This window comes from Engraulis encrasicolus, chromosome 19 (assembly GCF_034702125.1).
Source record: "Engraulis encrasicolus isolate BLACKSEA-1 chromosome 19, IST_EnEncr_1.0, whole genome shotgun sequence".
NCBI classification, from domain to species: domain Eukaryota; kingdom Metazoa; phylum Chordata; class Actinopteri; order Clupeiformes; family Engraulidae; genus Engraulis; species Engraulis encrasicolus.
This window is the reverse complement of record NC_085875.1, coordinates 41,409,770-41,434,769: the sequence shown is the minus strand read 5'-3', so window position 1 is coordinate 41,434,769 and position 25,000 is coordinate 41,409,770. Positions and strand designations below refer to the sequence as shown.

The 25,000-nt window shown below is 45.0% G+C and overlaps 1 protein-coding gene across 4 annotated transcripts in view; it reads right to left on the bottom strand.

The window, feature by feature from the left end:
* Nucleotides 1-25,000, bottom strand: part of bahd1 (bromo adjacent homology domain containing 1) — a 55,065-nt gene that overhangs the window by 13,729 nt on the left and 16,336 nt on the right. For 2 of the 4 annotated variants that reach the window (XM_063184441.1, XM_063184445.1), the window contains exon 2: nucleotides 1,365-3,911. In XM_063184441.1, the coding sequence (XP_063040511.1) occupies nucleotides 1,365-3,891 (2,527 nt within the window). In that variant the 5' untranslated portion in view covers nucleotides 3,892-3,911. Of the gene's footprint in view, nucleotides 1-1,364; nucleotides 3,912-16,261; nucleotides 16,972-16,991; nucleotides 18,028-25,000 lie in introns of those variants that run through there. The other 2 variants (XM_063184444.1, XM_063184443.1) reach the window with 2 other exon arrangements.

The following is a 25,000-nucleotide window of genomic DNA, read 5'->3' as shown; positions in this document are numbered from 1 at the left end:
AAACACACACACACACACACACACACACACACACACACACACACACACACACACACACACACACACACACACACACACACACACACACACAAATGAACACACACAAATGAACACACGCATGCACTCTCTCACATGCACACACACTCTCTCTCACACGCACACACACACACACACACACACACACACACACACACACACACACGCACACGCACACGCACACCGCACACAGTCTCTCTCTCTCTCTCTCTCTCTCTCGCTCTCTCAGAATGCATGTGGATAGCGGATATCCAGCTGATGCGATGGCTTCCAGGTGGAGAGTAAAGAGCATGGCGTAGTGGACCTGCCCCATTAATTGCAGCCATAAATACTGTCTTTACTGCCACACTGATTACACTGGGAAACGAAATCTCGCTTACGGTACGCTTGTTATGCATCCAGAGTTTATTCCGCACACGGACACACTGTGGGTATTAGCAAATGGCCGCAGTTATTTATTTATCTATTTTGGACTCACCATCATCGTCATCATCATCATGTAGGGAGACCCCCTTTTAATTCCTATGCGAAGAAAAATATTCTTTCCACTGGAGTCTCTCTTAATTAAAACGTGGAAACGATCTAGCTACTGTATTTGGCTACGGCCTCTTTTATCTAATGTGTGGACTTGCTTTGTGTGCCCTAACCCATTTTTCTTCTATTAGGCAATAAGCAATGGTACCCCTGGCAGCGTGTCCAGTAGTTAAAATTAAACATCTATCGTTCCAGAACAAATTCCAAGAACCACAAAACATCTCAAGGGCTTTGGACGTAAATACAAAAGGCCAAAAATAAACGCCAATGCTCTGTTCAGCATTACAACAATCTAAATATTTACTGTTTAGAGAAATGCTAAGTAGTTTTTCAACCTTGAAGTCATTTGTAATATCAGCGGGTTATCAACTTGTAACTGGGTGAAAGGCTGTTCCGAATTAGCCTGGCTGCCCAACATGCCCTATAAGCACAACTATAACAAGTTCAGACAAACAGAGCGTCTATCTGCTGTTTTCCATTGACATTTGCAAAGCTCCGGTTAGTTTACACATCTCTCCACATGACATCTGGGTCGCGTCTACTAGGAGGAAATTACTAGTGTTGCCAGACAACCGCCCAATCAGCAAACAGGGAAGGGGTGAGGAAGGGTCCCATTCAATGACACATTGCATAAAAGCATATTACACATCCCAATCAAACGCTAGCTATTGGGTAAAATCATATTTCAAATTTCAACAGAGATAAAAAAGAGGGATTTAGGTTAAATAAAACATGCAAATAATACATTTGTTTGAAATGGTAATTAGTAAATTTGCATTTCTGCGTCCACTTACCCATTTTGATGTTGCGGTTGCAGCTGGAGCAGTCGGCGCTGTAGGAGCACCCCCTCGCCTGCAGGTGGGCCGAGCCCCGGTACCCGTAGGGTGCCATGCGACACGTCTCTCCCCCATAACAGCTGCAGTAGGCCGGGTGCGGGATGCCCCCCGGTGGGCCGTGCGACACCGACGACGGGGGTAGCAGCTTGGGCCTCTGCACCCCACTGGAGCAGAGCGCGATGGGCCCCACGGAGGAGGGCGGGTAGGGCACGGGCACGGGCGCCGTGCTGATGGGCGGCGAGGAGGCGGGCCCGTGGTGGGCCGCTGCGATGTGCACGTAGTAGCCCGAGTAGCACGGGTACGGGTGCGGGTTGAGCGTCAGCGCGGCCGGGTGGTGGGCGGCCAGGTAACCTTTGACCCCGGGCGGCAGGCCGTGCTCGTGCTCCGTCTCCTGGTAGGCCTTCTGCGGCGGGGGGTCCAGGAAGAGGGCCAGCCGGTGGCAGTACTCTACCGAGCGCTCCGGCGAGCAGCAGAAGGAGTAGGGGTTCACCTCCGTCTCCGTCTGCTCCTCCTTCACCTGCTTGAGCGAGGGCGGCGAGGGATAGCCCAGCATGGAGCGCTGGCACTGGAAGCCGGGTGTGGAGCGCATGTAGCCGTGGCCGCCCCCAGTGCCACCGCCTGCCGAGCCTTCCCACAGCGCCTCCTGCTGGTAGGCCTCCTTGCAGAGGCTGCAGCACCTCTGGACCACCTGCTGCTGTTGCTGAATAGGAGGCTGCTCGTGTTGCTGCTTGTGGGACTTGTGCTGCAGTGTCTGTGATTTTGACAGGTGGTGGTGGTGATGGTGATGGTGGTGATGTGGCTGCTGCTGCTTTTGTTGCTGTTGTTGTGGTTGTTGTGGTTGTTGTTGTTGTTGTTGTTGATGTTGTTTTTTACTTTGCAAGGTTCCGCTGCCCTGCTGGTGCTGTTGCTTGCGTTCTGCTTCCGGCTTGACGCGCCGCTTGACGCCGGCGGATGTGCTCGTGAGTTTGAGGAGGGCGGCGGCATTCAGGCCGGCCACGCGCCGCGGTGTGGGGCTATACAGCAAGCTCAGCTGGCGCGCGGTCTCCTCGTCGTCCTGCTCCCTAACCGAATGCGACGACTTCTTGGCCTTCTTGGCCTTCTTGGGGCTGGGGGAGCTCCCCTCCGCCTCCGTCGACGGTTCCGCTGTCCGCTTTCTGCCTTGCGCAGTGGCTGCAGCAGGTCTTTTCAGGCTGGGTAACTCCTTGGCCAAGTCCTTAGCCGAGTCCTTAGCCAGACTAGAAGAGCATTCTCCTTTCATAGTAGGACTCTGTTGTTGCTGCTGCTGCTGTTGCTGCTTCTTTGCGAGTCTGGACGCTTGCTGCTGGCTGTCCTCCCTGTCGAACAGCAGGCTGTTGACCGCCTCTGCGTTGAGGGAGGCCAGCCGACGCTTGCGTGGCTCCTGCATGAACTCCGGGAACAAGAATAAGGCAGATGCGTCTGGTTTGGGCGGCTTGTTTTTTGGTAGTTGCAACAGTGGCGGCGATGGCGATGGCGATGGTGATGGCGATGATGATGGTGATGATGACAGCAGTGCCTTGTGCGATGATGAGATGCAGCAGTCTTTGCAGCCCTTCTTTCTGCACTTGCAACGCTTGGTCTTGAGCTTGAGCTTCGGCTTGGGATTGGTTCTCTGCAAACTCGAATGTAACCTGTCCCACTCTCGTTGTCGTTCTCGTTCTAGTTCTCGTTCCCATTCCCTGCACCATAGCTTGTCGCCTCGTGGACGCTCCTTCTTCCTGGGCTTCTCGCCCTGTGGCCGCTCCTTGTCCCATAACTTCTCAGCCCGTGCCCTCTCCTTCTTCCACAGCTTGTCCCCCCGTGCCCTCTCCTTGTTCCATAGCTTGTGGTTGCCACGTGCCACCCTCCTGCCGCCGTACTCCATGGCACCACCAGTCTTTCCCTCGCTCTCCTCCAGCCGGGTCAGCACCACGCTGCAGTTGCGGGTGCCCAGATCGCCCAGGCCCAGGCGGCCCCTCAGAGGGTACATCTTCCTGTCCCGGCGGGCACTGGAGCTGGAGCCACTACTGGCGCCAGAGCTACAGCCGGCACTGGTGTCATTCAGTTCCTTCACCTCCCTCTCTCTCCCTCCTCCTCCTCCTCCCTCCTTCCTTCGTCTGTCGTTGTCCTCCTCCTTGTCCCCGCTCCTGCTCCTCGCACTCCCGATCCGGATCTTGGTCTTGGCCTTCTTGGTCTTCTGGATCTGGGTCTGGGTCTTGTGGGTCGTCGTCGTTGTCGTCCGCTGAGACTGAGAGTCTGCGTCTCCTCTGGGGCTCCGGGGCCAGACTCGGCCCATGGTCTCAGCATGTGTTGGGGCTGTGGCTGCGCTGCTGCTGCTGCTGCTGCTGCTGTTGCTGCTGCTGCCTCCTCTTCCTGCTGCTGCTGCCTGGTCCCAGTGCTGCTGCTGCTGCTCGCTGCTGCTGCTGCTGCTTCTCCAATGCTGCTGCTGCTGCTGCCACAGAGATCCCCTCTGACGTGCATGGGTCATCACACGCTTCCATTCAGATCCTGTCAAGGCAGAGGAAAATTGGAAGACGTGAGAAAGAAAAAATATCACATACAATATCACACACACACACGCACGCACGCACGCACACACACATCACTCAACTTGTGTTTTAAAAGGGTATTATCTAGCCACAAAACCCACGGAAGATTGAATTGCACTGGAATAGCGGAGCAGCTTTGTCAGAATCCAAGTAGTTGAGACATTTGGGAATTGCTTCTAGTCATCATGTTTTTTTTTTACCACCAGTCTCTCCATTCTTAGAATGTACGTACCGGTATACAGAGTTTATCACAAACACAGAGGAAGCCGAGTCGAGCGCTCAAATTATGTTCATTTAGCAGTTTCGACAAAGCACTGGCTCCCCTCCACCCACCTCTGTGAAGGTGATTATGAAAATTCCTTAGGTCACCACAACTGCACACACAATGGAGTGAATTGTACAGTAGCATACCTTAATGACAAATTACAAACCTAGAATTACCATAATTATCTGGCAGAGTGAGACTTTGAACTCAGAAAGGGATGGTTACGTTTCAGGGTCGGCTCTGCGGGCTTCAAAAAATGCATCACATGAAATAAACTTCTCAAGTTCCTTTTTCTCCTCACTGGAATCAAGCAATCTAGCTTCATGTTTTTTCCCTCCAAAACAAATACAGATCTAGTGCTCAGATACTGTTTTTGTAGGAAAGCCGAACAACTTCATCTTTCCCTTACAACCTTGCCGATCTAATCCAGATTACCACATAAAGACGACCAGCATGATTGAAAAATCTATAAAAACTGTACACTTAAATCTATTCACAAGTCCTTGCTTCACTTTAGCCTTGACCTTGACCTCATTTTCAGGCAGTTAAGCCTTCCACATTAACGCATACTGCACCCCACACTGGCCCCCCAGTCATTATGTTAACCTCCCTCACTACTTTGAACTTCAGGTCAGACCTTGAAAAGCAGGCCTTAACCTCCCACTTCCTGAGACCGCTGGGACCAGCAGAGAGAGAGAGAGAGAGAGAGAGAGAGAGAGAGAGAGAGAGAGAGAGAGAGAGAGAGAGAGAGGGAGGGAGAGAGAGGGAGAGAGAGAGAGAGAGAGAGAGAGAGAGAGAGAGAGAGAGAGAGAGAGAGAGAGAGAGAGGGAGGGAGAGAGAGGGAGAGAGAGAGAGAGAGAGAAATATCAAGGAACTCCCCAGGACTTCCTTCTGGCACCAAGCTGCAGCTGTAGTAAATCCAAGAGGATCTACCATAAACAAGACATGATGCTTGTCATTGTGACAGATTGTCAGCTCATGACAAATGGAGCAAGGCTTCCCCCCCATAAAGCAACCCGGCATGTCATTCAGCGCTTTTCAGCCTCGCCAGGCAACGTAAACAGGCGGACGGCACTGTGAGTTAAGTTATCCGTCGAAACCATGTTTGAACAGTGATGACAACCACCGGGTGTTATTTGTGTGGCTATTTTCTGCAGGGATATTTTCAAAAGGTTTTTAACACGTTTGAACACTGTGGGTATTGAGCACAGGGAGCTGAAATACCTACGGTACAGTACAGCGAAATTAAATAACCAGTCAGTCACACACAATGGATTGCCTGAAAACACACATTATGCTGAAGTGGCCATCAAGTGGCGACGTTTAATACCAACGCTCGCTGACCACCCTTTGCTGATGTGCTTCACACAGGGGTGTAAAACTTTGATGGGTGTGTATGTATGCAGCTCTACCCCAAAACTCTAATCATGTCTTAACTGCAATTAAGTAGTTCAAACATCCTACCCTTCAGCCAAACACATCAAAGGCGCTATTTGAAGTGCGCCAGACCCGTCTGAAGGCAAATCAAAGCGCTGTGAAAACTAACTCTTCTCCTTTCTATTAGTCTGACACCAATCAGCGTGTCTTGTGCCAAGAAGACCATGCCCAAGAACAGGTTGATTCTTTTAAAAACTATACTGTAATTGCTCATTTTACTGCCTGTGGAGCTAAGCAGCAAGACACCTCACTGTTTCTCAGTCTCGTTAACATGGATGTAACAAACACACTGAGTTCCGAACACATTCACACAGCTTAAAGAGACAATTTCAAAATCGATGGAGAGCAATACGGAGATCTATCATTTGTGGACTAATATTTTTTAGATATAATGCATGAAATGTACTGTACCAAGTGCAATTAGAGTTGGTTCTACAGTACAGTTGACTCTGGGACCAATAAGAGCACCATTGCCAGAATCTAATCTCCTTTTCAAAATGCAGATTTACTTAAAAAATGTTCAGAGCAGAAGACTTACTGTATCTATTGTATCTATTACATCGTCAATATGCGTGTCAAACATTAAACTGACAAGAATGAGATGCTTTGGATCAGCAGGATTAACAGGCATATAGAGGTGATAATCAAGATGATATGCTTATTAAATGGAAACAGATCTGTGGAATTTGTGGAACTCATGTAGAAATGATCTGCTTTTCTCCAACGACATACTCTTGAGGTACACCACACAACAGCAATGCTTCAAAACCCTAAATGGACATAAAAGCCTGCCTATCCTGTGCCCGAGTCTGAGGCCCTATAGATTTTAGTAATGCGGAGAGCATAGACAGAAGATTAAGAATTCAACAACTAAAACCGATTTCACGCTTAAACACAAATTTGCATGTAGATTTTTGACATTTACAAAATAAATGGAAAGAGATGCAGTTCACTGCACATTGAACGCCGCATTTGGTTAAGTGAGTAAGCCTGACATATCTAAGGTGTTAAGAGAGCCAGGCGACTCTATTTCTGTTGCCTAACATGTTCTCCTCAAGTGGCTTTCACGGTGCCCCTGCTGATAAACTCAACCCACACATTCCTTCCTGCTATTAAACTCTAGGGCAGTAACATCTTTTCTATAAGGTGAACTACTGAGGCAACTACACAATATGCAAATGCATGGCAGTATATGCACTGTCTTTCGATAACTTCAAGATCTGGGTCAGTGACAAATAAGGGTTTGCACTAGGAAAAATTAATGTTTCAATACATTACTCTAAACACACAGTCAAAATATACATTTTAGCAAACCTGATGATATTTTTAATGTGATGGTGAATTGCTTCTTATTCACTTTTTACAAAATGAATGTCTGGTTGCCCCTGAAATTGTGCAATGGTACAATGGCAATAAAATCTGCAATATTAGGTAGGTATTTACTTTCAACTACATAGTTCAAGTGTGATTGTCAAAAAAACAGTTACTTAATATCATTCCACCACTTGAAAAGAGATTATATTAGAATTCTTTCAGGATGGAATTTTATGTGACGTTCTGAACCCCTGTGGCGTTTTCTAAATCAATTCTGACAAAGCATTCTATTACTGAGAAAAAAAGTTGTCAGCACACTGAAATAGAGGACTGTAATTTAATCATTATTACATTTCCTGAAAAACTATGATATGAAAATGTTGTTTACACCAACTGACACAAACCTGTAACCAGTCTGTAGTGTAAAACAATATTAACGTCTAATTTTACATATGTGATTGTCTCTTTTAAACTTGTCTGTTGAAGTAGCAATATACAAGTTTAATCTGTACCACATAGCAATTGTTGGATACCCTATCTAGGTAGGTCATATGTTCATATGGTGCAATTTAGGTTTAGGTCAACATTTGAGATTTCACAGTCACTGGATGTTTAAGAGGGTATGTAATATGAATGTAATAGCATATGTGATATGACGTGAGCTGTTGCATCATCTGGCATGGCAAAATTTTCCTTCAAACTTTATAGGCCTTCTGATGGACACCTATTAAAGTTTGTGATCTGGATGTTGAGATTTCAAACATGTTTTAAAAATGAAAAGATTGTTGTACCATTTGCCATGCGACAAACACACCTGTCCATAGTATCAAAATGTCAAATTATCTGGATCTTGAGTACAGTTACTAAGATTGCCATGTAGCACCTACATTAATCAGGGGTTCATCTGTGTAATATCTTTTTCTGGCACGTGGTCTTATTACATAAATGAACAAAGTGTCTTCTCAAACTTGGTGCTTCATACCACATTGACAATTTAAAAGTCAACTTGACAGGCACAATTCCCCAAGTTAGACATAAAAAATGATGTCCTGTTTCTTTTTATTAATGGTAAATAAGACAAATGAAGGACTATGCCAAACTAGATCATCATCTGTTTTATCATCTGTCCCAAATTTATCCTGGCTTGGACATGTTGGAATAAGTTATTCGGTTCAAATTTTCTATCGTGGCACTATTGACATTTTCACCATTATATTCTCACTATTCTACCCAAATTCATAATAGTGCAGTAAGTTAAACTTGGTCTTCAAAAACATAATATATCCAAGTAATTTCTGAGAGTTTTTTCATTTTTTTATATTTTTATAGAAAAGCAAAGGAACCCCATGAAATTGCCATCACCTCATTGACCCAATCCTCAGTTATTAAAGTTTATACAGTATCTACAAATAACTACGCTTTTAACACAAGGACGGTTAGAAATAATTTCAAACACTCATACGGTATGTCAGCTGCTCTCTAGTTTTCTCAAGCACTACAGCTAGGCTATAATCCCCATTGCTTACATGTTACACATGTTGACAAAATGAGGTGCTTGAAGAGCATTAACCAATGACAGTGACATTGCCATTGATTGGTCAATTCACTAGGACATGGCATTCAATAACAAGAATTCCAGAAGGGAAGATGAGAAATATATATTTAAAGCCAATACAAACTCGTCAATTGAAATACTTTTACATGCCACAGGAGACTGATGCCACGCTGTCACTGAATACCCTAAACACCATTTCCTGAGACTGCTATCTTTGAAAACACTCGCAGATCCCTAGTTCCACAGGGGTCATTTCACGTGAAATCAGACACTTTGGGACCCGACCGACCCGGATTTCAATCATACTTGGTGTGCCTTTTCAGTAGCAAGGTAGCACCCCAGAACTGCATTGGTTTGAATCTGACACTAATATTAAGGGAGAAACAGACTAGGAAAGGTTCACATGTGAGGGTAGGACACTATACATTCAGCCTTGAATATATCAGTCAGTGTTAGTCACAAAAAGATGCCTGTGGTGTTGTTTGAAAGCTCTTTTCTGGCTCTACATATTACACAATCACCTTGGAATACAACTACTCTCAGAATATGAATTATGATAAATTGAAAAATTAAAAATTGAATATCTAAAAAACTCATATTTCAAAATGGCCAGTTCCTTGTCCAAACGTAGCCGGCAATGTCATGAGCAGCACCTTAAATGCTGGTGTTCGGTTTGTTATTCATTTCAGAGAGAAGTTGACTCACAAATATGGCATCATACAGACCACTTACTAATAATATGGTAATACCATAGTAGCATCACATGACAAAACAAAAACAAAAACAAAGATGGTCAGTGTCCATGGTCCCAGGTTTCAGAAACTAAGGCAGATGTCCATTTATACACACCAAATGATGATATGTGAATGTTTGAACATTCCTTCTCTGTGTACCTGTGCCATCTTCCCTTTACCATACTTAAAAGAGATAATCAATGGCTACACTCTCATTGTGTACTCTACCAGTGCATTTGAAGCAGCAGCTGTGTCTTTTGTAGATAATGTATAAGTACGTCCCGTTGCAGTTACAGGTTCCACTACCAGAAGCACATCCTGATGATCCATGACAAGTCTATCTGGTCTGAAGGGAAAAGTGAAGGATGGAGATGGCCCATGAGGATGCAGGAAGTTCAGTTTCACCTCTCCAGTGCTCGGCATACATTCCTCAGCACATGCTAGCCACCAGTGGCCATCATATACAGCTACAACATACCCTTTGATGCTTGAAAATGTAACACATTCCTTTACTGAGCTCACTCTTTCAACTCTGCCTTCTCTGAATGCTGAAAATGGCCAAACTTCCACTGTGTCCATTGACAATGGGCAGAAGCTGTGTAGTTTTTGAGTACCTGGAATAGTTCTTGCAGATTCAAACCTTTTCAACAGGTTCTCAGCTTCATGATGGTACATCTCTGTTGTGGCAAACTGGCAATAGATGTTCTTGACATTATCCTTGACAAATTCAAACAGTTGGTATGGCGTTATAATTTAATTGTCAATAGGACGTTGCAGACTTGCTCGTGCAGCAAGCCATTTAACTGTCTCTCCAACGCCATCACATGGACCTTTGCCATGTGATGTGGCAAAAAAGTGCCACTCTGCAGGTATGTGAAAATCTGCCTCGTGGTGGCACAAATTTGTTGTGTTTTTAAGGTTCTTATATTGTGCAGGAAGTCTGCAACGTCCTATTGACAATTAAATTGTAACGCCATACCAACTGTTTGAATTTGTCAAGGATAATGTCAAGAACATCCATTGCCAGTTTGCCACAACAGAGATGTACCATCATGAAGCTGAGAACCTGTTGAAAAGGTTTGAATCTGCAAGAACTATTCCAGGTACTCAAAAACTACACAGCTTCTGCCCATTGTCAATGGACACAGTGGAAGTTTGGCCATTTTCAGCATTCAGAGAAGGCAGAGTTGAAAGAGTGAGCTCAGTAAAGAAATGTGTTACATTTTCAAGCATCAAAGGGTATGTTGTAGCTGTATATGATGGCAACTGGTGGCTAGCATGTGCTGAGTAATGTATGCCGAGCACTGGAGAGGTGAAACTGAACTTCCTGCATCCTCATGGGCCATCTCCATCCTTCACTTTTCCCTTCAGACCAGATAGACTTGTCATGGATCATCAGGATGTGCTTCTGGTAGTGGAACCTGTAACTGCAACGGGACGTACTTATACATTATCTACAAAAGACACAGCTGTTGCTTCAAATGCACTGGTAGAGTACAAAATGAGAGTGTAGCCATTGATTATCTCTTTAAAGTACGGTAAAGGGAAGATGGCACAGGTACACAGAGAAGGAATGTTCAAACATTCACATATCATCACTTGGTGTGTATAAATGGACATCTGCCTTAGTTTCTGAAACCTGGGACCATGGACACTGACCATTTTTGTTTTGTTTTTGTTTTGTCATGTGATGCTACTATGGTATTACCATATTATTAGTAAGTGGTCTGTATGATGCCATATTTGTGAGTCAAATTCTCTCTGAAATGAATAACAAACCGAACACCAGCATTTAAGGTGCTGCTCATGACATTGCCGGCTACGTTTGGACAAGGAACTGGCCATTTTGAAATATGAGTTTTTTAGATATTCAATTTTTAATTTTTCAATTTATCATAATTCATATTCTGAGAGTAGTTGTATTCCAAGGTGATTGTGTAATATGTAGAGCCAGAAAAGAGCTTTCAAACAACACCACAGGCATCTTTTTGTGACTAACACTGACTGATATATTCAAGGCTGAATGTATAGTGTCCTACCCTCACATGTGAACCTTTCCTAGTCTGTTTCTCCCTTAATATTAGTGTCAGATTCAAACCAATGCAGTTCTGGGGTGCTACCTTGCTACTGAAAAGGCACACCAAGTATGATCGAAATCCGGGTCGGTCGGGTCCCAAAGTGTCTGATTTCACGTGAAATGACCCACAGGTATTTATCTGCGGTTACTTAACCACACTATTTTTAAGCTGAGTAAGGTAAAAATACACCACACTTCCACAATTCGCAGTGTAGTGTACACCAACCACTTTTGGAGCTCAAAAAAAGCATTTCCTTACTGCTGCTCACAATTTCAACAATGATCTCTAGAGAGGTACGAGATAAGATATAATCATTTTCTGTCCTTTTCCATTTTGATGTTGAAATTGATCTACTCATTGTAGGCTCACTGGTAAACTTGAAGGTCTGTACTGCTGCACGTTAGCCTCTCCGCCTGACTCTGCAGTTCTTCTCCCTCTGCTTAAAAATGACTTCATTTCTCCATGCTACTGTGTGACACCCTGTAGTTAAGTTATTCATATTATCCCAATGTAACAAGGCTTGTATGACAGCAAGACAAGGCAAGTTTATTTGTGGAGCTGGGATGAATCTCAACAGCCGTTAGACCTGTTCTACTGGGTACCTACAATAAGACTTCTATTCACAGACTCTATGCTTCACGTGACATGTGGATATGCATTTAAATGTTTGAATAGAGCTTAAATTGGCCATCACCGTAAGACCGCTGGGTTCTTCTGAATTCAGGTTGTACTACACAATTAGTATACAGTCCTGGCACTCTTACTAACACTATAACAACAGACATGAAGCTAGGGTGTATATTGAGAGTGCTTCACTGCCAACTGTAATTCACTCTCGCTAATATGAAGTGGAACAGATTGCTTTTGGTATGTCTCTTCATTTCTTACTCTATTTAATATCACCACGTCTCCATGAAAGGTCTGCCCTCGAAGCTTTTAGGAGATGATGGCATTTTACACATGACCAACCTCCACGTGCAATGGAGAAGAAGGGAACGCCTTTGTGCTTTTGGGTGGAAAAGATTATGCCAATTTCGAATTCCCGATGAACATGAACACGTTTTTGTGCAAACAAAACACACACACACACACACACACACACACACACACACACACACACACACACACACACACACACACACACACACACACACACACACACACAGGATATTACCGGATCTCTAATCTAAGGTCTTCAACTTGACATCTCACCTCCTGCTTGCACAAGATACACTTATGACTTTGACAAGAAGGTGTTCCTGTGTGAAGTGAAGTGGCATGTCACTTTGACCTAGATCTTCAGATTCTGTTTCACACTCAGTAGCAGCAGCAGCAGCATCACAAAAATCTCTCCAGCGCACTAGGAAAAGAAGAACTACTCTTCCTCACACTAGCGTAGCGGCCGAGCTCCCCAAGGACATCCGCTGATTATGACACCATATACCTAAAACATGAGATAATCCCCCCTAGAATACATGAAATGCACCGTAATCCTCCATTTTGGCAACAAAGAAGGAGGAGGAGGGAAAATATCCTCCCCTCTGGCATGTTATAATATTAACATCATACTTTCCTGCACGTGTCGACCTACACCGTCGATTTTGCAGTGCTGATTTAACACCTGAAGGTGCAAATCTAGAATACATAGGTATCAACTATGCTGTTCATTGAAACTGTGCTGCCTATAGCCAAATTTAATCTAGTCATGAATATTAAAAAAATAATAAACTAATATTTACTAGTATTACTAAAGTACAGCCAGTTTTGCAGCTAAAAACATCCATTTCTGGACATTCAAAATATCTGACATGGAGATGATCCACCTTTTCATGTACAGTAAAGTACAATTATCCCATTAATAATGAATACTTAGAATTTGATGGTGGAGGTAAGTATTTGTGAAAATGAAACATTTGTGAATGGGCAGCATGGATTCTGGAAAGAAACAGCTAAAAACTATTACACAGTGCACCTTTAAGAGAATGGAATCATGTATGCACACACTCTATAGAAGTGTTCAAAGTTGACAAGCCAAGTGTTGAATTCCCACTCAATAGAGTGCTAGTTAGTCCTACTCTGCAATCTATCTGTTAAATGAACTCTGCCAAATTCACTGTGCGGTGCCACACGGTACAATTGCTGGGGAACTTCACCGAAAGTGTCAGTCTGTCCCCTCTGCTCTGTGACATCCCACGCTTGGTAATTACACCCCTCTGGTGTGGTACCAAGCCTCTCTCTCTCTCTCTCTCTCTCTCCCTCTCTCTCTCTCTCTCTCTCTCTCTCTCTCTCTCTCTCTCTCTCTCTCTCTCTCTCTCTCTCTCTCTCTCTCTCTCTCTCCTCTAAAAATAAGCTCATTCACTGATGGGTACTTTGAGATTCGGCTTCTGGACTCCATGAGGTCATGTCCAGGTCACTAACCCTTTTTTTGTTAACCTGACTCTCTCTGTACCTGGAACAAAATTGCTTAGCTGTGAGACCTGGATGATGGTACAGTAGTTCTGGGGAGAGGGGAGCCTGGAGAGTGATGTACAGCTCTAGTGGATGTAGAAAGCTCTCGCGGAACAAATATGTCATGAGGCATCTCTTCTGCAAGCTCCACAGAAACCCCTACAGAACATCCAGAGACTGAAGGGCAGGCAATTCATGTGCTTATGATGCGCTGTCAGAAAATGTACTGTGGATGGCTCAATTCTCTCAGTTGCGCTAGTACAGAACAAGCACTGCTGATCTTCAAAGGTTTATGAAATCTACTAAGATTAACTGTTTTGTATTCCCATGGTCTTCAAGGCATACATGAGCCAAACAATTAGTTTTTTTTTCCTCAAAGTTATTGCTCATTTAACTATTGATTTGTTGAAGGACAAGTTCAGCAACAACCCTCTCAAAGGCATCTTAAGTTAATATGGCACTGCACGAAATTCACACCTGACTGCTTTGTCCTATTGACAACCCACCCCCCTTAACTCTGCTTCCATCTCAATTACTGGGCACACTGTACCCTTTCAAACTGCAATATTGTTCAGCTTAGCGAAATAACCTTCACAGTGTGCATGTGGATTCCCAACGATATCCACACACAACGCCATTAATCGGAAAGGAAGCTATGTTGTGTATGGATGAAGGCATATCCTCTGATGTGCCTGAGCACTAAAATCTCCTGTCGAACATCCAAGCCACTGGTGAATCAGACTGAAAGCATGATGTGAGTCAGACACTGGGAGAGCATCAGCAGTTCAAGTAGGGTTTTTTTTTCTAGAACGCATTTTAGACCATGCACATTAGTGATGGCCAGAGAATTGCAGAAGACGTAATAAAAGGGAAAGCACATACATGGAACACAAGACCACAACAAGAAAACAGGCCAATTAAATCGGCTAAGGGTCAGCCAGTCAACAAAGTGGATCCCCTTCTTTTTTTTCAAAAGTTCAATGATGTCTTCATGGAGAGGGAACAACATAATGAAGGGCCATGACATACAATCAGCCTGACATTTAGATGTGCCCCATAACTTTTGGTTGACCATTATTTCTGCTCTCCAAATGGTATGGACTGTTAAGTCACTGAACCATGACGCACAACAAGAGGCACTCGATTTGCTGTTAACAAGCCTGTGTATATAGGAGCAACGCATGGAGAAGGAAAAAAAAGAACTGTGCAGAAGAAACATGTTGAAGGAGGTCAGACTCAGTGTCTCTGATTTGCTGCACCACTTAGCTAAACAACTCATCAAAACTTAAGAGAAACGTCCTCATTGAGAGGAAATCTCCTGTGACATTACGCATGGCATTTCAGCGACGCAAACCGTTTATGGTGGAAATGAACAGGCAATGAAGACATAGCTGAGGATCATTTATGTGAAGTCTTCAATTTACAAGTGAGAAAATCACTCTCTCACACACACACACACACACACACACACACACACACACACACAAAAGCGCTGTGAATTTCGCGAAGCTTAATAATGAAGAAGCTCACAATGTCTCCCGAAATCCACCCGCCTCGAGGGAGAAAGTCTCCCGCTGTAAAATGTGATGGCCTGGGGTCGAAAGGCAACTAGAGACGATGTGAGGTGATATACATTATAGAGCGTCATGTGTGAGGGGGAAAAGGTTTAGACAACTTCAGCACAGCGCTGACATTCCGCCCATCTGATGTCGGAGCTGATATATTGCTCAGCCATCGGTGAATAAGAAGTGTCATCACCATTCTAGTAATGCTGCTCTTGGCTCTGAACTCGGCAGGTGTTGAGAAACAGCATCCATGCCGCTGGAATCGCAAAATCTGTGTGCCTACAGCCTACACTTTTTTGTAAAATATATTATGAAATAAACACGAACACCAATTGATAACGATGAGCAAATCTTCCAGCTCTGAGGGTAGAATCTATTGGGCGCAGCTTGTGCAGGGCGTATCACACAGATTCCGAATGTGCACCGAACACACCTCGCCTTTGCTTTGCCAGTATGCTAATTGCTCCAGAATCATGCAAATACAACACAAACTATCCCACCGGACGTATAATTACCGGGGTAACGCATCTTTGTATAACACACACGGATCGACACTATTATGGAATAAAAGTGAATGTTACACACTGCGTCGCACAACTGGTAAGAGAGAGGACCTGAAGACCTATTAAAGCATCATTTAACTACCCTCGACACACCACTGAGCCAAATGAGCCCAAAATGCATGATCCCTCAGCGGGCAACGACATGATAGCTGTTAACAGGATCAAATGTTTCTGCCTCGATACAGAGTAACGGCGATGCATAGCCATGCACGGAAACTGTAGTCTGGCTTGAGTGCAAATAATCAATATATTTATGCTTATTTCAACATTACAACCCGAAAACAGCCGGCTACTGCACATTGTCGAGATAAACACACAGGACAAACCAGAAATGGATCCGTTTCGTTGACCTGAGAACCAAAGGGGAGCATCGGCTTGGGATTAAAACAATTCTGGTCCTTCTTGGAAATATACTCCTCCTTTCGTGAAATATCGCTCTAGCGAGGGGTGATGGCGACAACAAAATCGCGAAAATCCACAGCTGACAAGACACGCTAAAACGGTGACCTACTTCCGAAGTAGCGTGCTCAAGACAATATTCATGCGCTGCATTCGCCAGACCTGCTGTTGCGCTGGGACATCTAGCTGGTAACACATCGTTAGATCGGTTAGAAACTGCGTGTTGGACACGGTGCTCTCAACAACCGAGGGACAATCCACACCAAGAAACTGAAAGCTTCAGCTTGTATAGTCTCGGAAAACGGCAAATGCTCATGGATGTCGGAATTTCCTCTGCTCGCAGTGGTGCCAGTATAGCCTAAAGCCCACTGCCCATGTCAACACCACTGATATTACGTAATCTACACCACTATGTTGGTCCCACCTTAAACTTCCACGAAAGCCACGGAAAGGTGATGTCGAAATCAATATTGATCCAAAAGTTTTGCGCAACTAAGAAAGTGCACAATCAAGATAACACATTTTTCTTCCTGAGTCAGGTCCAATCGCGCATACCCAGGCTATGGCAAAGCACATTTCTACCAATGGCAACAAAGGACCGTGTGACGTGTCTTTACCAAAAATGAAATAACCTTCCCGGTTATTTAGTTGTTGTAGGCCTACAAAGATCATTCTACATACATGTTAAAAGTGATCATCCTCAGTCTTGTGGATTCGCTGTAAGAAAGCCACCAACGACGGTCTGGGTCAGAAATTGAGGTGCGTGCTCCAATGAGTCTGGAGTGGAGAAGTGGGGGAGGGGAGGAGCGCATTTGAGGGATATTCCACCCTCCGCTTTGCCTATCCATCTCGTTTCCCCACTACTGAATGAGCTAAGTAACATATGACCCTTCAGCACACTTATGTTTCAAATAACACAATGACTGCATACATGGCTGACATTCATTCCTTCTTCTCCCAAAACGTGCAAGAAGACGCCTATTACAGTTTTATGAATGACTTGGAACTGGTGTTAATAAAACAAGTGTTCATTGAAATACACATTTTCATCGTTCTTTTTTCACCATTAGCCTACTCTTGAATAGCTTTACTAAGACAAAGCAGACAACTGTCTATTGCCATACATATCCTTCTACAGCCTATTTGCATATTTTATATCTACTGTTTATTTGAACATCTAACCCCAGAATTCGGTATTCAGTATTGGACACTTGTGTTTGTAATTCACTTAAAACTCATGCGAGTAGGCCTATATAGTAGGCTGTGTCTATGTAAAGCTACTGTGTTAGATATTTTTTAACCAAAAGAACGTAGCTAAAATTCAGCTAGCTCCGTCCTCGGCTCGCGCTCCAGTCTGGGAACTGTCCTTGGTGCTGAAATAAAGTCGCGCGTGATAATCGTTTCTGATTTTATCATTCTAGCCAACATGACGACCAACGGTTTACGATCAAAACAAGCTTTCACAAAATAAAAGAACACATAACCACAATATGGGGGCTATTATTTTGGCAAAATGTTGTTGAATATTGTTACGCCTAGGTGCACGAACTCTACGGTAGACTATTTTGTTAATGGCGCCATGAAACTTGCTTTTAGCAGGCGAAGTAGGACTGCTGATATTGATCCCTTCATTTTTGTAGGCTGTTATGTCGAATCTCCCCATTCAGTTAATTGGTGGGGATCTCAATCCACCCTGAACATCAGAAACTTAAGACAGCAGCTGTATGGGACTTTCACAATTCACAACAGCTGTTTCTCTTAAACAAACAACATATCAACAAACAAAGCAGTGAGGACTACATATGGAAAAACTAATACATCTTTAATTGCAGCAGATGATCTCTCACATTCTGAAGAGAGTGTAGGCTACCAACGCTGTGACTATGACAACTGCAGCAGCTTGCACCTGCTGAGTGGCTACACCCTGCAGCTATTACTGTCTGCTTTTTAAGAAAAAAAATGGTGTTTAAGAGCAAGGGATATTACTTACAAAATAACTGTGAAAATGTCCAGAGGGGGCAGGTGTACAAGGAGTACATTACACTGATTGTGAGTGACAAGGGAGGCTGGCTGGCTGGCTGGCCAACAGAGTGATTCGTTCGTAACAAAAAAAGCCTGTTCTTTTTTTTGGTGGTGGTGGGGGGGGGGGTTGATCTCAGCAGTGCTGCTGTGCTGTCAGAGGCGCAAGGTGAAGATCAGAGCGGCCTTCAGCGCTCTTAATGATGCGCGAGGACACAGCGGGTGGAAGGGATGAGTGGAGGAATGGAGGGGTGGAAGGAGAAGGACAAGAAGAAGGGACACGGAGCGGACGACTGAGGCTCAGGCTATCATCACAACCTTGTAGGCCTACAGCGCGAGGCAGTACAGAGGCCACCTGACTGGCAGGGTATTTCACAGGTAGGATACTGTGAGGCACCGCCACACGGCTCCAGTCTGTGGCTGCTTTACATCATTAGTCAAGATGACAAACCTGGTGCTGGAGGTGGATGGGTGGAGAGGAGAGGGGGTTGGAGGTGGAGCCAACGTCATTGGGCTGTCAGTGAGAGACGGGGCTGGTGGGTGGGTGGTGTGTGTGTGTAGTGTGTATGAGCAGAGGCGCATCTTGTCACCAGGCTAGGCAGTCAGCGGCTTGGGGCCCTCAAGCCCCTAGATGGTGAATAACAGCTCAGATTTGACCTCAAATATTCATTCTTTTGAATTTTCGCTTGGGGCCCCAGATGACCCTAGAGTCGCCTCTGTGTATGAGTGTATGTTATTGGCTCATTTGCCTGTCAGGGAGAGAGGTGGGTGGGTGGCTTGGCTGGGAAGGGCTGGGCTGAGGTAGAGTGAATGTCTTCTGGGTTTGGATAGGGGTGTAGAGGGAAGACAAGGGAAGGGGGTGGAGTGGACGTCATTGGTTGCCTGTCAGTGAGAGAGGTGGGTTGGTGGGTGAGAAGGGCTAGGGTGGAGTGAATGTCACTGGGTTTCAGTGAGACATGGATAGGGTGGGGTTGGGTGGATGGGGGGAGGGGGTAATAAAAAAACATTATGACGGATTCTTAAGTCATGTGAGGAGTAGGTGGCGGCGTTCTCACCACAGCTTTGTAAGAGGCAGCGCTTTTTTTGTAGGTCCTGTCAAATTAACTTCCCGCCCGGCGACCTCTTGTGTCGTGGAGAGCGCAAAAGGTCAGCCACCTGTCTGTCACTTAAAAGGGGGGCTGGCTGACCGGAAACGGACAAATCTGTGCCAACAGGGATTTAACCTCATCCCATCACTGAACACACATAGACTGTGTTTTCAAACAGAGACAGACTGACTGACACACATACACCCATTAACCAACACAAGCAACCCCACATCCACACAGACAGGCACACAAGACATAAACACACACAGCCATGCACACTCACATACTGTCACTTTGTCTCTGTTTCACACACACACACACACACACACACACACACACACACACACACACACACACACACACACACACACACACACACACACACACACACACACACACACACACACACACACACACACACACACACACACACACACACCTCCTCTGTTTCTGTGTTTCACGCACACATAAAAACATGCACACACAGCACCTACGTTTCTGTGTTTCACTGTTTCACACACACACACACACACACACACACACACACACACACACACACACACACACACACACACACACACACACACGCACACGCACACACACGCACACACACACACACCATGTCATTCCACAAGCTGGTGAGCATTTGCAAGCTAGGATCAGGAAGGAAAGAAATAAAGGGAGAAAAAAAATAAACAAACATTCCATTTCCGTTGGCTAATCGTCACGACGCACACACGCTGACAGGTCCATGCCACCCATCTGCACGCTGACATTTAGAGCCGTGACGGACGGACAACCACGCAAGAGCCAGCGGATACAGGGGGGGCGGGCTGTGGTCACAGCTGACTGTCACCCACTGACTCACACAGCGTGGGGAGAGAAGGGAAGAGACCAGACCTGGGCATCATCACTGTCTACGTATGTGCTGGGATAATATGTACGTTAAGTCTATGTCTATGTCTGCATGGGAAAGTAAGAAACATAATTTAAATTCTTTGTATGACCAGCGCATGTTAAGAAATGGACAATAAAGCCGACTTGACTTGACTTGTATGTTCTTGTTCAAATAACAAAATAAATAGATGAATCAGCATTTGCTTGAGCAGAAAGAGAGATACCGGTACATCCATCCCATACAGTCAGGCAGACAGACACACACAGACACACGCACAATTTCGACAACACATTGGACCACTTTCCTGGTGTTTAGTGGGGACATTTGGGTCCTCACATGGGCAGCTACGCGCACGCACACACACATGCACACGCACACGCACACACACACTGCCCTGCCCGCAGCCACTGATGGCCAGACTGCCATTACCTCCCCTCCTTCACCCTGGCCCAGCCCGGGTAATCTATCCATCAAATGAGCCGCCACTCTCTCGCCGCGCAGGACATGCTACTCATGTTCCCCTTTCAGTAGCAGCAGCGCCATCGTCACTGTCATTCTCACAGGCAGGGGCATAGCAGCAAATTGTGGGCCCTATGTACAATCAGCTCCAATGGACCCCTCCAGCCATATATCTTCATAAATTAGATTGTGTGTGGGCCCCGTACATACTGTACATGGGGCCCTGGTGACTCAGCCACACCTTACCCCCCTGTACGACACCCCTGCTCACAGGCAAGGGACAAGGAGAGATGGTGCCACTTCCAGAGACAGAGAGAAAGAGAGGCTGGCTGGCCTGAGTGAACCACCAAACCTTACTGCCCAGCCGCCTTTAATGCCATCGACCTGTCACCGTCATTTACGGCACAGGACACAGGACAGGACAGAGTGACCACGGGAGAGATTATCTGTTTTTTATTTTCCTTTTTCTCTTTTTTTTATTTGATGATGAGTTTGACCTCTGCTCTGAGGGGACGGTCGTGAATAGAACATCACTTGAAAACACGAGGTCAAGAACTGGTCGCTCTGTCGCGCCACCACACATAATCCTATTTGCTATTAATCTGCTTGATAAGATGATATGCATCAATTTGGTGTAGTGGTGTGTGGTGATGGTGGCATAGGCAACTGCCTTGCGGTCTCTTACACACACACACACACACATTCAGCCAGCTCATAATCTCACACCAAGAGTAAGATACTGTAGCTCTGTGATCCTCTCCATCTTTCTGTCTCGCTCCTAGGTTTGATCCCAAGCCAAAATGGCTGCCAGACTGTGTTTTACTGGGGGAACCACAAATTCGTGCCTGCTTGCAGACAGTAGACTGTAGACTTCAAAGTATTACTCTCCCAGGTCCCAGACTGGCCTTGGTCATATCCCAACCCTACCCAGGGAAGCTGACAGAGGAGGACAAAGAGGTCAGTTGTCCCAGGCCCAGGGAGAGCAGAGGCCAGAACTGGGCCCCCATTACATTGTACATATTGGGTGTGGGGAGCCTTTTATATGACTTTCTCCCAGGGCCAGTCAGAGATGTCAGGGGCCCTGCCCTGCCCTGACCCTACCTCATCTCTCTCTCCCATTCCTGTCATAATCTTCACTTTCCAATCAATAAAGGTACAAAAGCCTCTAAAATATATAGTGAGTCATCTAGAAAAAAAATGCCACTGTGACTTGAAAGGTCTGCGGAGACACCATTCAGTGTTGCTTTTGTGTGTCGCGCACAAGTAGGAAGCTGACCAGATTGGCCCTCCTATTCAGCGTAGCTGTGGATGATGACGCCTGACCATGAATGGGATGAGTCATACAAGTCCCTCCTGTGTTAGAGTCTGTTTTGAATCTTAAAAATATTAAGACTTGTGTAGCTCTACATTCATCAAAGCTACCCCTCTTTACAGGTGGATATACTGTATGCATGTACAGTGCAATTTTACAGTGTAATATTACGAATGTATAATCTTGTGTAGACCTGTGTTTTTCAAGTCGACCCCTCTCTACTCGTGGATGATGTACAGTTTGTGTAATGTAATGAATGTAGTCTTTGACATACATAGATCTGTATTTATCAAGTGGACCTCTGTCTACTCGTGGATGTACCTATGTACAGTGTACTGCTATGAAGCTTGCTTAATGTAGACCTTTATCCAGGGGCGTTGATAAAAAATGTGGGCCCCATGAAAGATTCAAATTTTGGGGCCCCAAAATGACAAATTATGTTATCAGCATCCTTCCAGGGCCCTCTCAGAGCTGTCGGGCCCTTAGAATCTGTAACACTTTACCCCCCCTCGCGGCACCCATGCCTATATCAAATGGACCCCTCTCTACTTGTGCATAAGCTGGTGTGAATGTAGTGTTGTGATGTAGACCTGAATTTGGATCAATGACTGTTATTTTTTTGGCTCAGCCGTCAGGTTGTACAATGACAGCTAATGCCTATAAATGAATTAGTAATTGGTAATTAATGTACAAGTGATGAATATGCTTATCTACTGAAAACAAATCCATAATATAGTGGCATTAGCTGTGGCTGGCTGCACCACCCTGACTTGTGCTACTACTAGTAAAACATCACTGACACATTTATCAAATCATGCCCTTTTTGCTCTTGGAGAGTGCACAGTATACTGTAATGCAATGATGAATGTTCTGTAGTGTTTGATTTCTGGAAATGCAGCGTGCTGTTTATCAGATAGACCTTTAGAGGACCTGTGGCTATAAATGCTGGCTATAATAACAGCTCCTCAGCCCTCTGAAAAGGGGGTCAGTGGAGCTGCTGACCTCTGAAGCTTGCAAACAAATCACCCCTTACAACTTTCACCTAACCAAACACGCACTCACACGCAAAAGGAAACACACACGTACGCATGTCGCATGCACTCACACACACTCCCTCTCTCTTTTTTCCCCCTCTCTCTGGCACACACACACACATGCACGCATAAGTACACACACACTCACATACATACCACGTGACTGTTTACATGGGAAGTAAACAGCGTGCTATATTTGCGTTCCTTCTTCTTCCCACTCCACTCCACCCCTCCACCACCATCCCACCACACAGGTGCACAATAGCTCACCTCTCTCTAGCTCACCTCCAGAGTCGTATACTAAAGTGGAAGTACTCTCACAGATGCAATTTAGGGATGCAAACGATTAATCGATTAATCGGCTTTAATCGATCAATGCATTAACCGATTAAAAAACATTAATCGCAATTAATCGACAAATAAACTGACAAGAGACCCAGGTGAAATGGGCATGTGAAGAGTGTGTGTGGAAAGGGGTGTGAAGAGTGGGAATATTTAAATCACCTTTGGATTAAAGAATTGAAATATAATTAATTTAAGTGTGGTATTTTATCTCAATTTCTAATTACATTTTTTAGATTTAGTAGGTTTTTTTTCGAGAAACATTTAGATTTCGGGGGGAAAACGTTGCTTATCAATTTAGGCTAATCGTAAGGCGATCGATAAGGCTATCAACTAATGATTAATGAATTAATCGATAATTTGCATCCCTAATGCAATTACAACACCAGTGGTATGATATTGCATGGTTTCAACTTAGTAATACCATGTTACTAGTGTTGTAATCACATCTGTAAGTGTGCTTCTACTTCTACTTTATACAACTCTGCTCACCTCCCTCTAGCCTAGTGTTTCTCAACGGGGGCGTTGGGGAGCTCTAGGGGGGCATTGAGAAGGATACAGCTGAGAGGGGGTGGAGCTTAGTTGCCATTGGGGGTCATTAGTCCGTTTCATTTTTTAATACTAAAGGGGGCATTGTCAGGTTTATGATGAGGTGAAGGGGGGGGGTGTTGGTAGGCTTGTGATGAGGTTAATGGGGCGTGTTTTTTTTTAAAGCTTGACAACCACTGCTCTAGCCACTTACGATACACTAAGAAGTACAGCTATGTACTCCAAACAATTGCCACCTGTGTCTAATGGATGCAAACTAGCAGAGTTCGTTGTAGAACGTTAGTAAACCTCCCTCCTGAAACCTCATTCAGTATACTGTAGGTAGCACTGAGCTATCGGACTGGACTTTTAGCTGAGCGGTATCTAGCTGTGCCTCCCATGCCCGAACTTGAGTGTTGACTGGTAGTGTTGAGTTCGAGTCCCGAGCGCAGGATCACCTGGGTTATATGTGCTCATGTCAAACTGCTGAAGCCCTGTAGCCCTTTCATGCAGATGGGAACATGTGGTCCCAGGGAGTGAGCTCCCTGACCTGACCGCTGGAAAAACCTAACCTAACGACTTCATAACAATATCGCTATGACATTACTGAGAGCCTTAAGTAACAGATTTAATTGGGCTTTTTGGAGATAGGATAGTGAAGACTATGACAGGAAGCGAGTGGGGAGAGAGAGACAGGGAAAGGTTGGCAAAGGACCCGGGCCGGAATCGAACCCTGGTCATCCGCGTAGCAGACGAGTGCCCTACCATTAGAGTCACGGTAGGGCCTTAAGTAACAGATTGAAGACAATGTCATCACAACAAGCTCATAACAGGGGCTCTGCATGAAAGGATGAGTCAGAATGTTGTACACAGAAAAACAATGTTAATTCAACACTTAGAGAGTACTGTTGAACCAAATACATCCTAGAAGATGTTAAGTGTTACATTAGCATGCATATTGTGCTGTGTATGAATTGTGCTGTACAAATACAGCTATTACACAGAAAAAA